The 15,220-nt window shown below is 43.4% G+C and overlaps 1 protein-coding gene across 4 annotated transcripts in view; it reads right to left on the bottom strand.

Moving 5' to 3' along the window:
- LOC147113513 (transcription elongation regulator 1-like protein) overlaps positions 1-14,908 on the bottom strand; it is a 163,544-nt gene extending 148,636 nt beyond the window's left edge. Inside the window, exons 1-3 of one of the 4 annotated variants that reach the window (XM_085994697.1) lie at positions 13,954-14,908; positions 11,889-12,311; positions 143-286 (exon numbers count right to left, since the gene is read on the bottom strand). In XM_085994697.1, coding sequence (XP_085850823.1) covers positions 143-286; positions 11,889-12,209 — 465 coding nt within the window. In that variant the 5' untranslated portion in view covers positions 12,210-12,311; positions 13,954-14,908. The remainder of the gene's footprint in view (positions 1-142; positions 287-11,888; positions 12,312-13,953) is intronic. The other 3 variants (XM_085994696.1, XM_085994695.1, XM_085994698.1) reach the window with 3 other exon arrangements.
- Between the last annotated feature and the right edge of the window lie 312 nt (positions 14,909-15,220).

Raw genomic sequence — 15,220 nt, 5'->3', positions numbered from 1 at the left:
CCCACACTTCAAACCTGCAGTATTTTCCATCCTTCTACTGAATATAAAATAGGTGCCAACTTCCTCAACCACCATTTTAGGGATACAAGGAACGGAAGATCATTTCAATACCTAGCAAAATAAATCTATACAAAAATCTTACTTTGCAATCAGGTGTCCTTTTTTCTTCCCAACCCTTACTTGATGGTCGCCGGGAAGAGGTGTACCTATGTGGAACTATGGGAATGAAGTCCACACCAACAGGTGGAGGAAATCCTACTACTGGGGGGTGAATTATTCGGTCCCACTGTAAAAACAAAATACACAATAATTACCAGATTTTGCTTCTAGAAAAGTAAGTTTCAGTTAAAAAGATACAAATTACAAATTAGTCCGCTTAATAGTTGGCTTTACCCCTTAGAAAAATAAATTCTCTAACCACAAGATCATTTAGCTTGTGCTGTCCAGAGTGTTGAAACTGAATATTTATAGCAATAGCAAGTGTGTTAAAGTTGATTAAAAACCATTGGGAGACACTTCAGATTCAAAATGGACAAATATAACTTTTTTTGAACAATGGGGTGAATTTTCCCTTTTACTACTGGGCGGAAAACGGTCAGTAGCGGATTAGCCGCCCATTTTACACACTGCCCCATTTTTATTTCCATTGACCAGTGGAAATTAGGCTGTGTGTAAACCCGGCGGCTGGTGAAAATTCACCCCAGTGAATTCTAAATAATTTTCAACAGAGATACAACTATCTCTGCACACACTATCAAAGCACTTTGTGCTTTGTATGTTAGTGAAAGATTAATACTCTAGAACTCCAATTCTTTCCTTTGCAACTAAAATATAAAGAAAACCTGTTGTAGATCCTTCAGTTTAAGTGTTATTCATTCTATCCAGGCTTCAAACACAACTGAACTTTCCCTCCTTTGCTATCATGGAGTCCAAAAGCATACTGGAAGCACCACCTACTTGATCGCTTCTGAGGAAACTGTGCACAAAAGCCATATCATACTGTGAGCTAATAAATTTTTCATATTCTGATGAACTCATGAAAAGTACAGGGTTGGGATGATGATAACTTGAATTCTACAGCATTTTATACATCTACAAAGGTTAGTGACCATCACTGCACAATTGATACATAGGAAGCACCTATAACATAAAAAATGTTGGGCTAATCTATAGTAAATCAAATATTGTAACACAAGTGCTGTACAAACTACTATTGATTCAACAGATCAAAAAACCCTAATTTTTCAACGTGAACAGAAGCTTTTGTTTTTATACTCTAGAACATATTAAAACTAACAAATAAAGCCCGAGTTGATATATTCTGAGCGAGCCTTGTGCTAATAAGGCATTACAGCCTACGGTGTCAGCCATGGCTCAGTGGGTAGCACTTTCAGCTCCGAGTCAGAAGATTGTGGGTTCAAAGTCCCACTCCAGGGACTGGAGTGCAAAATCCAGGCCGACACTCCAGTGCAGTACTGAGGGAGTGCTGCACTGTCGGAGGTGCTGTCTTTCAGATGAGATGTTAAACCGAGGCCCCATCTGCCCTCTCAGGTGAACATAAAGGTCCCATAGCACTATTTCGAAGAAGAGCAGGAGAGTTCTCCAGGGTGTTCTGTCCAACATTTATTCCTCAAACAACACCACTAAAACAGATTATCTGGTCATTATTACATCGCTGTTTTGTGGGACCTTGCTGTGCACAAATTGGCTGCCACGTTTCCTACATTACAACAGTGACTATACTTCAAAAGTGCTTAATTGGCTGTAAAGCGCTTTGGGAGGTCCTGAAATTGTGAAAGGGGCTATAGAAATGCAAGTTCTTTCCTTTACTCCTTATAATTCAAAGTTTCTCTTTGAATGTTCCCATAAGCAACAGCATTGTGGGAATTTAATACTTTGTTAAAGAACAGAATTGAGCAGTAGACTGAATCTTTTGCGTTTATTTAATCACCGATCTCAATGTTGAAATTCTGCTTCCGAATTTTATGTTATACCTCACATGCTTAGTTCTTTGCAAACAGTCTTACATTTCCATTTTTACTAATTGCTACAAAGGCTGATTAGTCACCACCTTGCATAATTTTTTCTCCTACAGATTACATAGAATTTACAGTACAAAAGTAGGCCATTCGACCTTTCTAACCCTATCCACATAACCTTCTATATTTCTCTCTCACGTACTTATCTAGCTTCCCCTTAAATGCTATTTGCTTCCACTACTCCATGTGGTAGCGAGTTCCACATTCTAACCACTCTCTGGATAAAGACATTTCTCCTGAATTCCCTATTGGATTTATGAATGACTATCAAATATTTATAAACCCTAGTTTTGGACCCCCACTCCCCACAAGTGGAAATATCTTCTCTACATTTACCCTATCAAGCCCCTTCTTAATTTCAAAGACCTCTATTAGGTCACCCTCAGACTTTTCTAGAAAGAAGAGCCCCAGCCTGCTCTGTCTTTCCTGGTTGGTTATAACCTCTCAATCCTGGTATCATCCTTGTAAATCTTTTTTGCACCCTGCCGGTACCTCTACATTCTACATGCAGTATGGAGACCATAACTGTACACAGTACTCCAAGGGGGAAAAAATTGGGTATCGCCCATTTTGGAGCGCTAATATCAGCCGGACGCAAGGTTTGGCGCCTGGCGCTAATTATCGCCTCCGACTGCAAAATTCACCTCTATCGCCCCTGGAGGTGATTTGAGCGCTAAATCAGGCGCTACACACCTTTCTTAAGACGTTAACATCGGGGAGCGAGGCGCGACCTCAGAACACTACCGAAGCTCAGGCGATGTCAGTTACCATGGAAGCCAGACAGACTGGTGCTATCCAATTCTTAAAGGGGAGGGGGCCATGTTGCTGGCCAGCCACACCCCACTCATTGCAGCCTTGAACCTCGGCCTGGCGAGACCTCTAAAGCAATTGTGTTGGAATGGATAGGCCCAGGGAAAGAGCTCAGTGCTTAGGAACCTCAAAAGTGGTGCTGTGGACCAAATCTCCTTAGGACAGCATTAAATTTCTCCAGACGTCTCTCCCTCTCTCAACCTGCATGTACCAAAAACTTTGCCGGCAAGAAGCGCACGCCTTTAAATAGCACTCCCTCAGCCCCTTCCCGACTTGAAAATGTTCCCCTCTACCTGTCGTTCCTAGCGGCAGGCACTAAGGCAGGGAGCGTGACTCAATATCCGGTCCGGCGTGCTACCGGGGCGTTGCACGCTCGACTATGTCACGATCTGCAGGCGCAGGAGATCATGGCGGTAGTGTTTAGCGCCGCTGCAAAATGACTGGTCAATTTTGTGAGCGCCATTAAAATCACCGCGCTTGGGCGCTAAGTTACTAGCCCCCCCCCACAAGTGTGGTCCAGCTAAGGTTCTACATAAGTTTAACATAACCTCTCAGCTTTTCAATTCTACCCCTCTAGAAATTAACCCCAATGCTTTGTTTGCATTTTTATGGCCTTGTTAACCTGTGTTGCTACTTCTAATGATTTGTGACTCTGTACCCCAGATCCCTTTTCTCCTCTACCCCATTCAGACTCTTATTTTCCCCAAAGAGTATGTGGCCTCCTTATTCCTCCAACCAAAATGCACTACCTCACATATATCTAGATTGAAATTCATTGCCATTTACACAGCCATTCTGCAAGTGTATTAATGTCTTCTTGTATTTTGTCACAATCTTCCTCTGTATTGAACTATAACCCCAATTTGTTGTCGTTCACAAATTTTGAAATTGTACTACTGAGTCCCAAGTCTAAATGGTGGATAACAGTGGTCCTAGCACCGATCTCTGTGGAACACCACTTCCCACCTTCCGCCAGTCTGTGTAAATACCTTTAACGCCTACTCTCGGTTTTCTGTTTTGTAGCCAGCTTGCTATCAATTCTGCTACTTGTCTCCTAACTCTACATCCCCTGACCTTAGTCATGAGTCTGCTATGGCAGGGGTTCTCAACCTTTTTGCTTCTGAAGCCCCCCTCCTGTGTTATAAAAATTCCATGGACCCCCTGTAACATAACACAAGTATTTTTTCCGTATAAAATCTCTCTCAGCGCCGCTCTCACTCATCTAGTTACTGCTGCTGCTGCTATCCTGGCACTGCAGAAAATACTGGTCCCCAAGGCCATCCCACTCCCACTTTCTCTCCACATGAGCCCCAATCACCTGACCCCCAGTCTCCCTCTTTCCCCCACAACCCCTGACTCCCTCACTGACTGTTCCTGGCACATCAGCCAGTCCTGGTTCTCTGCTTGATTGTCAGTCAAGCAGCCATTTTTCTCCCATCTCCAATATTTTTATAACTAAAACAAAAATGTACAATGAAACTGAAAAAAAACACAATGGCCGGAATTTTGAAGGGGGGTCAGCGGGCGCGATCGGTGGTGGGTCGGGTGGGAAAGTGAGTTTTCTTCACAGCGGATCAGGACCCCACTGTGAACCCCTCACCACACACCTTTCCCAATGTTGGGTCTGTCAATGCTGAGCAGACTTGACATGCAGCGGTGAGAGACCCAATTCAGGTGGTTTGTTTAGAGCCACTTAAGAATGATTTTCAGCTCACCTTCTACATTTGACAGCTCACCCATGTGGTCCACGTCTGTGACGCTGGTCGTGAACCACATCTGTCAAGCTGAGGTGGGAGTTCAGTGGCCATTCAATCAGCTGTTGAGTTGACAGCTTGAAATGTACAGTAAAAGCTCCCCCCCTTACAGGGATATCTTCCTTCAGCCACAAGCTCTTCCTCACTGCAGTTCCACAACAGATTCACCATGCTGCAAGTCTTTACACAAGTCACCATCCAGTCTAACCTCATTACGCCTCTCACCATTAACAGATCATTTCTGTCATCTTCACCTGCCATCTATTCTATCAGCATTGGTGCTGTTTATACTCTCTCATCTTGGTCCTCAGAATCCCACGACGATGAGCCCCAACACCAGCAGCACCAGGCACACCAGCAGCACCAACAACAACACCAACCTTCTCCACAATCAACAGATGTTGCACAGGACACAGGGCATCAGCACCCGACCACATTGCTACCCGGGAGGCCAGGGATGGCCTCACCATGGCCACATTTACTTCACCTGATGCAGTACACCCTGGCTGCCACATGATGTGCCAGGTTGGCACCACCCCACATCAACACCATAAACCATCCCTACAATGCCCAAGCCATTCCTTTCACACTCATGACCATTGTGGGGGGGAACCATTATGTCTCACCATTCACTGTAACTCACCAAGACACTTCCAATGGTGCACACAAATCTGTCCAAGACCGGAAAGTGTTGGAAATAAAGGTTTTAATGTTTGACAGCACATTAACAGAAACTTTACATGAACATTGCATAAAACACCCAAGTGCCTACCCTTGCATGTTGTTAGTTAGTATGATTGCACTAGGATGAGGGTGAGGGTGAGTGTGAGGAATGGCTAGTGAGATGGGGAAGTGATAATGTAGATAGAGAGGGATGGGTGGAGGTGCAAGGTAAGTTGGTGTGAGTAAGGATGTGCAGGAGTAGGGTAGGGAAGGCAGAGTGATGGGGATGTGATGAGAGGCACAGCAGGATGAGGTTGAGTGTGGCTTTGTACTAACGTTTCGTGATCTACTGAGATCATTGAAACGTTTGCGGCACTGCACCCAGGTCCTCCTGACCACATCCCTGCTTGTGCTCTCCTCTGCAATGTGCAACCAGGCTATGTTGATCTCCTGGGGAAGTCTCTTCCGCCCATGGAAAGGGAAGAGGACCTCCGTGTGTGCTATGACTCCCTCCATAAGCATAAGAACATAATAACATAAGAAATAGGAGCAGGAGTAGGCCAATCGGCCCCTCGAGCCTGCTCCGACATTCAATAAGATCATGTCTGATCTGATCCTAACCGCCAATCCACTATCACAGAACCATCTCCTGAATCCAACAGAATTAGACACACGAAATAGGAGCAGGATCAGGCTACACGGCCCCTGGGCCCGCTCCGCTACTCACAGGGCCATGACCGATCCGAACCTAGACTCATGTCCAAATTCCTGCCCGCTCCCCGTAACCCTTAATTCCCTTTACTTCTAGGAAACTGTCTATTTCTGTTTTAAATTTATGTAATGATGTAGCTTCTACAGCTTTTTGGGGCAGCATATTCCATGGACCTACCACCCTCTGAGTGAAGTAGTTCCTCCTCATCTCAGTTTTGAAAGAGCAGCCCCTTATTCTAAGACTATGCCCCCTCTAGTTTCACCCATCATCGGGAACATCTTCCCCGCATCCACCCGATCCAACCCCTTCACAATCGTATATGTTTCAATAAGATCGCCTCTCATTCTTCTGAACTCCAATGAGTAGAGTCCCAATCTACTCAACCTCTCCTCATATGTCCATCCCCTCATCCCCGGGATTAACCGAGTGAACCTTCTTTGTACTGACTCGAGAGCAACTATGTCCTTTCTTAAGTATGGACACCAAAACTGTACGCAGTATTCCAGGTGCGGTCTCACCAATACCTTGTACAACTGAAGCAATACCTCCCCATTTTTATATTCTATCCCCCTAGCAATGAAAGCCAACATTCCCCAGCATATGGGGAGAGTCATGGGAGAGCCTGGGTGCAGCACCATGCCTTTGTGTAGTCATGGTCAGTGTTTGCAGAACCTCAATGCTGTAGAACACTGGCAGCACAAACGTCAAAATAAAGTTGGTCATTGTCCTTTTAAGTAAATTGGCTGATGACGCATCATCAAATGAGGTCACCAAACAAGCTTCCTCTAATTGGCCGGGAAACGCGCTGGGCGAGCTTAACAAGCCCCATCAAGGGAAATTCATTTCAGAGCGGGATGGATCCAGCGGGGTCAAGACCCGCCACCGAGGTCGCCCACCCGCTGAGGACAGCAAAATCACGGCCATTGTTTTTAAGGCCCGTATGAGAGTGCGGAGCCACCATTGGCTGATTTCAATAGTCACGGGATATTTGATCTGAATGGGTTGCAGTTGCTGCTGGTGACGTATGACAGTGAGAGGATTCGAGGAGTGAGGGGTGAAAGTAGAAGACCAACTGCCCCAATTAGCCCGGTGGAGGGGGAAAATCAACCCATGCAGTGTGTCGTTAGGATAAGTGTTGGGGGGGGGGGGGAAATGAAATATACAGCGGGACCTGGCGAGAGGATAGTGGAGGATGGCGAGCTGGAGCTGAGGGATCTGCGCTCAGAGACCAACGACCGCCGCCTCTCTTCCTTCTCAGCAAGCAGGGACCTGGACTCAGCGGCAACTGCCGCCGTCATCACACAGACGTTCGGGTGGTGGGGACGGCGGGGGGGTGGAAACAGAGATCCAAGTTGGGGCCGGAGCCACCAGTTTGCTCAGCTCAATCTTTATGCGACGGTGCATTTTTCTTTTTTTTTTTTAAATCTTATGGCGGACCCCTTGCAACCATCTCGTTGAACCCCTGTTTGAGAACCCCTGTGCTATGCGGTACCTTATCGAAAGTTTTTTGAAAATCGAAGTATATTACATCTGCTACATTACCCTTATCTGCTCTTTGTTACTTCAAAATAATTCAATAAGGTTGGTCAGACATGACCTTCTCTTTAGAAAACTACTGGCTATTCTTTATTATATTTTCAGTTTCTAGATGTTTTTCTATTACATCTTTGAGTAAAGATTACATTATCTTTCCTACCACTAACATTAAGCTAACTGGTCTATAGTTCCCTGGATGTGTTCTATCTCTAGCTATTGGGGTGGCTCTATATACTTGCTTTCAATGGGCACTGAGCAACTGGTGCACTCCTTTAGGTGCACCGCCAGTGCAGTATGTGGAACTAGTCTAATTTCTATCACAAATTGATTCTTAATAAGCCTGGTGCACAAAGTTGCAATACCCATTCATATTTCCCTGCGCTCATCAGGTCAGGTATCGTGTAACACCTTGAGCCTCTGTGCCTGACACTATGGGCGGCAGTAACCTAAGCAATAATGGACTTTGAGTGATGCAGAGCATATTTTCCACCCCTATAACTTTATGTCACATCCCAACTCTCCCATCACTGCCATGTTACTATTAACATGCAAATAACCAAAGTACCAGACACACATTCAGTTGAAAACTCATTACTTAACTATGTCTTCTGGAATCAATCCTCACAAACTCAAAACCAGCTGAGAGCATTGTAAGATAGCCATCTTAAACAATGCTCCATTGACGAAGATGTATGCTAAGATTTTAACAAAAATCTAACTGTGTTCGGACTGTTGTAAGCATGCTGGTATGTTTATACTTCCAGTAGCATAACTTAGTTTGTATGGCAGTAGAAGTTTCCAAATGTCACATTTCATAGGGTAATAATTTAATATTGAACCATAATTCACTATAAATCTCCTTTCAAAACCAGAACTTTTGCTTCAGAAATACAGGAAACTTTCTGGTGTCCGGCACTGATGGGACCGAGCTGGTGCCGTCCCATCAAAACTGCCGTAGAAACCAGCGCTAATGTTAAAACATAAGGAGCTTCTGAGCTCCGTGTGAAGCAACAAACCCTGTTGCTTAGCAACAGCTTCAAAACAGTCAGCGTAGCTTGCAAGCATCTCTGTAGCTAAGCAACAGCTTCAGCTAGACCTTGCAGAGCCACGACTGCAGAAAAAAGCAACAAAAAGAAAAAAAACTTCTCTGAACCGACTCTTGAATTTTGCCGGTGGAGAGCTTTCCGGACATTTAACCTCCAGATAAACGAAAGTTTCCTGTACTTTGAATAATAATTCAATTGGACTGATACAAGGTTCTTAATACAGTTGAGAAATTCTAATGATCATTAACCACAAATGCAAAGTTGGAGCAGTTTGTAATGTCAAGTCTATAATGGTGTTACAGTGTGTCACTCACTAACTCATAATAAATACATACATATTGATGTTTTATATATTTACAAATGGGTAAAGTGCTATAAGCCTAAGCAATTGTTTGCTATGAATACAGTGGCAACGGTTATATCATGTGACACAGTGAAGCATTACAACAGCATTTATGATGGCCGAGATATTCCGATCCCTACGGGTGTGTACAGGCTGTGTACCCACCCGTAGGGACATCAGAAATGCTGGTTTCAGGCATGCACAGCGCATGCGCTGAAAACCGGCATTTCCGATCTGTCAAGAATGCTCTTGACAGATCCTCTGCCTGCCCTGGAGAAGGGCCTCTGCGGGCGGATAGTTCTGCTTTTTGGAGACCCTCCGTCTGCAGAAAACCCTTACAATTCTTACACCTGGTAAAAGCAGGCCTAAGGTCTGATTTTACCAGGATAAGAGTTGAAAAAAAGTTTTGAAAAAAAAATTGATTCATCATTTAAAAATACTTTTAAGAAAGTTAAGTTTATTTTTAGCCCCGTAAAAAACTTTTAGGGCTGGATTTTCCAAGCCCTGAGGAGGCGGGCATGGAGGCGAGACAGCCCGTAAAATTGGAGAAAGTGGGGGCGGATGGCAAACCTGCCCTCATCCCGCCTCCGTGCCCACTTGCCAGGAGGCGGAAAGATGTGCAGCTTCGGGTCCCGTCTCCTGGAGGCGGGAAAGGCTTTTAATCCTTTTAACTGCCTGTTAACAGGTAGTTAACAGGCAGAAAAAAGGATCAGTGCCATTTTACCTTCACAGGTGAAGGCTTCCCGACCTCGGAGAACCCCACCAGGTTGGAGGAGATGTGGAGGGGTTCTGCGGTGGTCGGAGGCACCTGAAAGTAAGGTGTAGAGGTGAGTGATGTGTGCAAGTGTGGAGTGGTAAGTATGCAAGGTGAGTGATTAGTTGAAAAAAGTGTTCACTTACCTTTTTACTTCTATAGCCTTTAGCCGCGCTGGATCGGGAGAGCGGACATCCACCTTGTCAATTTCAGGTAATGGCTGATGAACCCTCCAATCCATCAGACATCAGAAATTTACTTATTTTCAATGTTTGTTGAGTCCTCACCACAAAGACTCATCAAACTAAAGAGAATGTCAGTGCTTGACAGCTTCACAGAGCTCTCAAATGCTGTCATTTCTTCTTTCAAGACGTCTTGATAGATAGCACGTCTGACATTGACGTGATCTGTCAGTGACTTCTTCCCTAATTGGCTTGCTGAGCCCACAGGGCGGGCTTAACAAGCTCAATCAGGGTAAAATCCCTCTGAATGGTCAGGTGAGGATGGAGGCGGGACATTGACACACAAGCAGCAGGCCCGCCTCCAACTCACCTCCATTCACAAAATCCAGCCCTAATTATTTTTTTCAAAAAATTTAATTTTTATATAAAATATTTAATTTATTGTCATTTCAATTCATTTTAAAAATGTGATTTAAAAAAAATTATTTAAAGTTTTACTATGCTTTTGGGGTGATCTTCATTCATATATTTGACAGGTCTTCTTGTCAAGTGTATGAAGGGAGATTCCCTTCTTTGATTGGCTCCCCATGGCCCACGTGATCCCTGGGACGTTGCGAACTGCCTGCGCCTCTGAGATACATGGGCCCTGCGCACTTAGAGTTTGGAGAGGCCCAGGATCGGAAGTGTGCGCGTCCCGGGAGCCCTCAGGTAAGGGCATAGATTTTTCCAGATCGCAGGCCTCCACATGAGGGAGGCCTGCGATCGGAAAATATGGGCCGATGTTCTTAGATATATGCTGCCAGGGGAAGAGGCGATAATTTGGAACAATTTTTCATGCTATCATAATTGGAAATTATATAGCCTCTATATAACACCATTTTAAAAATATTTTTTTCTAAAAGGTCAGGGCTTCAAGTTAAAACTAATTCATAAGCTTCATGTACATCTGTCAGTTAAAGGGAATCAACACTTAATTTAACATTTATAGGATAAAATTCCATAATTGCTTTTGTAACTTCTGTACAAATCGAGTTTCCCTCAAACATATTTATTAGCCACTTCATGCTTTGAATTTGTCCATCTATTACATATCACAAACACCTCCATCCCCGGCTCCATCGGCCTGCCCTGCTGCAAGATCAGGTTAAGCCCAGAGTGCATCATGCTCAACTCAGAACTCAGCTTCCGTTTTACATCCAATCCCTCACCAAGACTGCTTTCTTCCACCTCTCAAACATCATTTTCTCACTTCCACCCTCCACAGCATGTCATTCAGAACACTGCATCCCATATTTTCAACCATACCAAGACCTGCATTATCATCACCTTTCCAAATGACCCGTGTCCCAGAAAATCGAATTTAAGGTTCTCATCCTCACCTTCAAATCCCTCCATGGCCTCAGCCCTCACTACCTCTGCAATCTAGACCAATCACATATCCCTTGCATGCACCCTCCACACTTCCAACACCAGGCTATTTCTATTCCTTGCTCCCCCTATCAGCAGCCTCAGCTTCAGCAATTATGGCTCCCACCCCTTTTGTTCAGCATCTCTGCCTTGTCAATTCTTTCCTTGCCTTCTAAAACCTCCCAAAGGTCCTTCTCTTTCACCATGCTTTCTCTCCTTCCTAACTGCTTTCTCTTTCCATTCTGCTCAACGGCCAATCACTATCCAACATCCTGTAAGGTTCTCTCAGAGATCTCTGTTCATGAATAGCACAATAAAAATGTCAACAGTTATTGATAATTCAGTACCCAGCAAGCCCCAAGTGAAATCAAACCAATATATATCCTAGTACTTTTATTATTTATATAACAGTAATAGTAAAGATAAAATATTTTCTGTCAGTTTCCCAAACAATTTCAACTTCCAATTTTAAGCTGAAAGAAGAATTTACAATAGCATATTGTTAAAAGTGATTTTCTTTTAAGTAATATTCAGTTCATTGGAATTTCTTCATATTTTTCCATATTTCCTAAGGGCAACCCTTGTGGAATCACATTGAATTATTGATTATGTTGAAATTTACTGCTTTATCACATTCCCTACCTGCATATTTGGAAGTGGAAGCTGGAGAACAGCTGGCTCTGGTGGAGAAGGCATCACCATCAAAGGAATGAAAGAATCATAAGGAACCTGCCAACCCGATGGAGCTTGTAGAAACTCAGGAGGGGTGCGTGGCGAGGGCAAAGGATGAAGCTGGGGAGGGCCAATTATTCTGAAAAGACCAGGTACAGCTGGAGCACTCCAAATCCAGGGAGGTGGTTCTCCATTCATCTGCCAGATCTGATGTTGTCCTTTTGATCGTGGAACTGGAAACATCCTACACCTTACATCCCACAGTCCCAGAGTGTTGCCTTTTAGAAACATTGTCAAATGAGGTGCAGCATGTATAACAAAGTTGGAACAGAGAAGCAGCACAACGTGATGTGGGAATCAGAGAGCATTTGTACAGGTCTACCATATGTTCATCTAATAAAAGAGTAAAGAAGAAAGAATTATTATTACCTATTTTCTTCTGGCTAACAAAATTCTTCACAGCCCTACAGCAACCTCCTGATTTTGTTTTCAAATGTTAAGTAAAAAAGACTTTCAGTTCCCATTCATAATTAACTAATTCTACTTGATCTCGTGATTTCTGAGAATCAAAAGAAACTCCCTTCAAGTACATATGTGGATGAGGGGAATAAACACTTTACATTTACAGTAGTAGAATTGTTTGAATATTCAATAAAAATGCATTTTTTCCCCACCCAAACATTCCTTCCCTCCAGTCACAGCATGCAGTAAGTTTATGTAACTACTTTATAGATTTTAATAAGGTTTGTATCAGTTGTACAATTTATAAAAATGTCATTTGAAACTGATTTCAAACCACAAGAGCATTTGGGTTTTTTTTTTAAAAAAGGGGAGACTTTCTTCCGTACTTCAAAGTTCAGTTTGAGATTAGAGGAGTGTTTACTGCTGCTTTAAATATTTCAATAGCCAGATTTCCATTGAAAATAATTTTTTTAAATGCTTAGGGAAACTACAGCAACCATAATGCTTTGTGCTGACAGTATTGCTTGCGCATCTTCAATAATGTTGCCTATGAAACATTGCCTGGACAGGAAAATTAGTAACAAAGCAAACAAATATAACAGAATTAATAGAGTTTTTAAAAGAAACATGAAAAAGTACACTGAATTTGAAGGCACTTTCACTGTACTTATTTGAAAGCAAAACCATTTAATTTTATGATTAAAACTGCAAAATGATGCAGCTGTAGTTTTCACCAAACATCCAAACCATTAATCAGTTATAGTTTAACCCAAAACCTTTCAAAACATCAATGCTATTTCTAAAATGCCGTATTTCATATTCATTTCGTCATAGCTCCCCCATACCTATAGTTTGCATCCAATATTTTTTAGCAATATAAATCTTATTACAGTTCCAATGGTCATGTAATACATCACATTTGAGATCATTTTGATGTTAAAATATGCTAGTTTTGTAAATGAAGATAAATTACAATTAATCTAAATAAAGCACAAAGTTGCCAAGGTGGAAACATTCTACTGAATGTTTAGCACCAGCATTAAATAAGATGGTTTGCATAAATTCTTATGCAAGAAATATAATTCACAAAAACTGCCAGCTTTAGATTTTTTAAAAACTCAGCGCCAGAGTTGTAAAGCAAACAGCAGATAAGACAAGTTATTGATTTCTATTCGAAAAAAACCACAATGCAAATATTTTTAATTAATGAAATAGACCAGTCTAGGTGCACAAACGATGAACGCCTAAGACCATGCATTTCGCAGATTTTGCTCTTTAGCAATTATGCCCACTTTTTGCAGTATTTTGAGCTTTGCCCAGTAGCTCCACCAAACAGAATAACCACAAACCGCACGCTCGGTTGGTGAACCAAACTGACAGCATCCTATCCGGCTACAAGCTGCTTCGTGACTGCAGTGGAGCGAGCTCCGAGGCTGTCCAACACACAAGTGCTGATTTGTCTTTATTGGGGAGGTGGGTGTGGGGTGGTGCCTTGGTTTTGGCGGCACAGTTAGCATTCCACGGTAGCCCTGATAAATGTGGCGGAGAGCTGGCGCTGAATATTTATCGTCACCTGGAATATCCGCGCTCCTTTTCCCCTCCAGGACGGCGAGGCAATCAGTGCAAATTAAAACCGTCCGCTCACTTTTCGCAGCATTATCCTGCTGCACGAGCCAACAGAGAGAAAAAAAACCCCACCAAGTTTCGGACTTGAATGATCAGACAGAGCCGCCTTTCTTTCAATAAACACCGGACGCGCAGACACAGCGAATGTGACGAGGTGGTAACCGATGTGGGAACTCTGACTAAATGTGTCCGTTGTCTCTCAGGAGGAAAATAAAACTCTCCAATACTCAGCAAGAAAACAACGCCGAGGAGAGAGGGGGGGCAACAAGAAAATAAATGAAACACAATTGAGTTCCTACCTCGAGCAAACGTCTTCTCTTCAACACTCAACGCGTTTCGAGTTTGACAAACGCAAGCGGCTTCTTTTTCTTACCTGACAATCACCGTCTCTGAGAGAATTGTGTCGGACTCTCCCGCCCCCGCCCCCCGGGTCAGTAGTATTGAGGCGACAACACTTGGACAAGCTGGAAATACAGTTAATGGGAGATGCTAGTTTGAAGAATACAATGAGAGGGGGGGGGGAGAAACGCACACACTGGCCCCGAGTTGCCAGAGGGAACCACGAATAAAGGCGCTTTTCTTATTCCTTTCAATCCCGATAGCTCCGCTCTGAGCGCTCGCACCCCCCTACACGCGGCGAGGATCTTGTTCTGCCTGAGCTCCTGCCTCCGAGCTCACACAACAGCTAAACAACGCCACCGCCGCTGCTACCACCCTGCCTGAAGTGCCGCTTGCCACAAAATAATCTTGCGTTTTTTTTTGATATCTGCTCGTGCTGGAGGACAGCTTCGGTGCAATTTGGCGGATGCCAGTTCATCTATTCTACTCTATCGCGATAATTAGAAAGGAAAGCAGGTCAGGGCTTTTATTGATGAACTGATTCTGGGAAACAGGTGCACTCAGCCAAGCTGCCTTTCATGGGGCTGCACTGACTTATTGAGTTTGCAATGTGTCTGGGGCTGGGATAAAATGTAACCATAACTGAATGGCTACAAAATCGTGTAGGGATCTTTCCAAATATTCTTTTCCTCGTCGTTTTAATTACTTTTTTTCTTCCAATAGTTGGGGAAATTAGATTTAGTTAAAAAGGACAGTCGTTAACAAAAACAAATGAAAACAGGTTTGTTATATGATTTTCAGGCGCCATCAACAAAGCATCTTGAGCTAGAAGTCATTTCGTGTTTTGTAAGCTGCTGCATTGTAACATAAAATTA

The sequence above is a fragment of the Somniosus microcephalus genome, chromosome 8, assembly GCF_052327205.1.
Source record: "Somniosus microcephalus isolate GS21.2 chromosome 8, FLI_Smic_1.0, whole genome shotgun sequence".
In the NCBI taxonomy this organism is placed as follows: Eukaryota; Metazoa; Chordata; class Chondrichthyes; order Squaliformes; family Somniosidae; genus Somniosus; species Somniosus microcephalus.
Note: the sequence above shows the minus strand (reverse complement) of the source record. Positions and strands in the feature narration are given on the sequence as shown.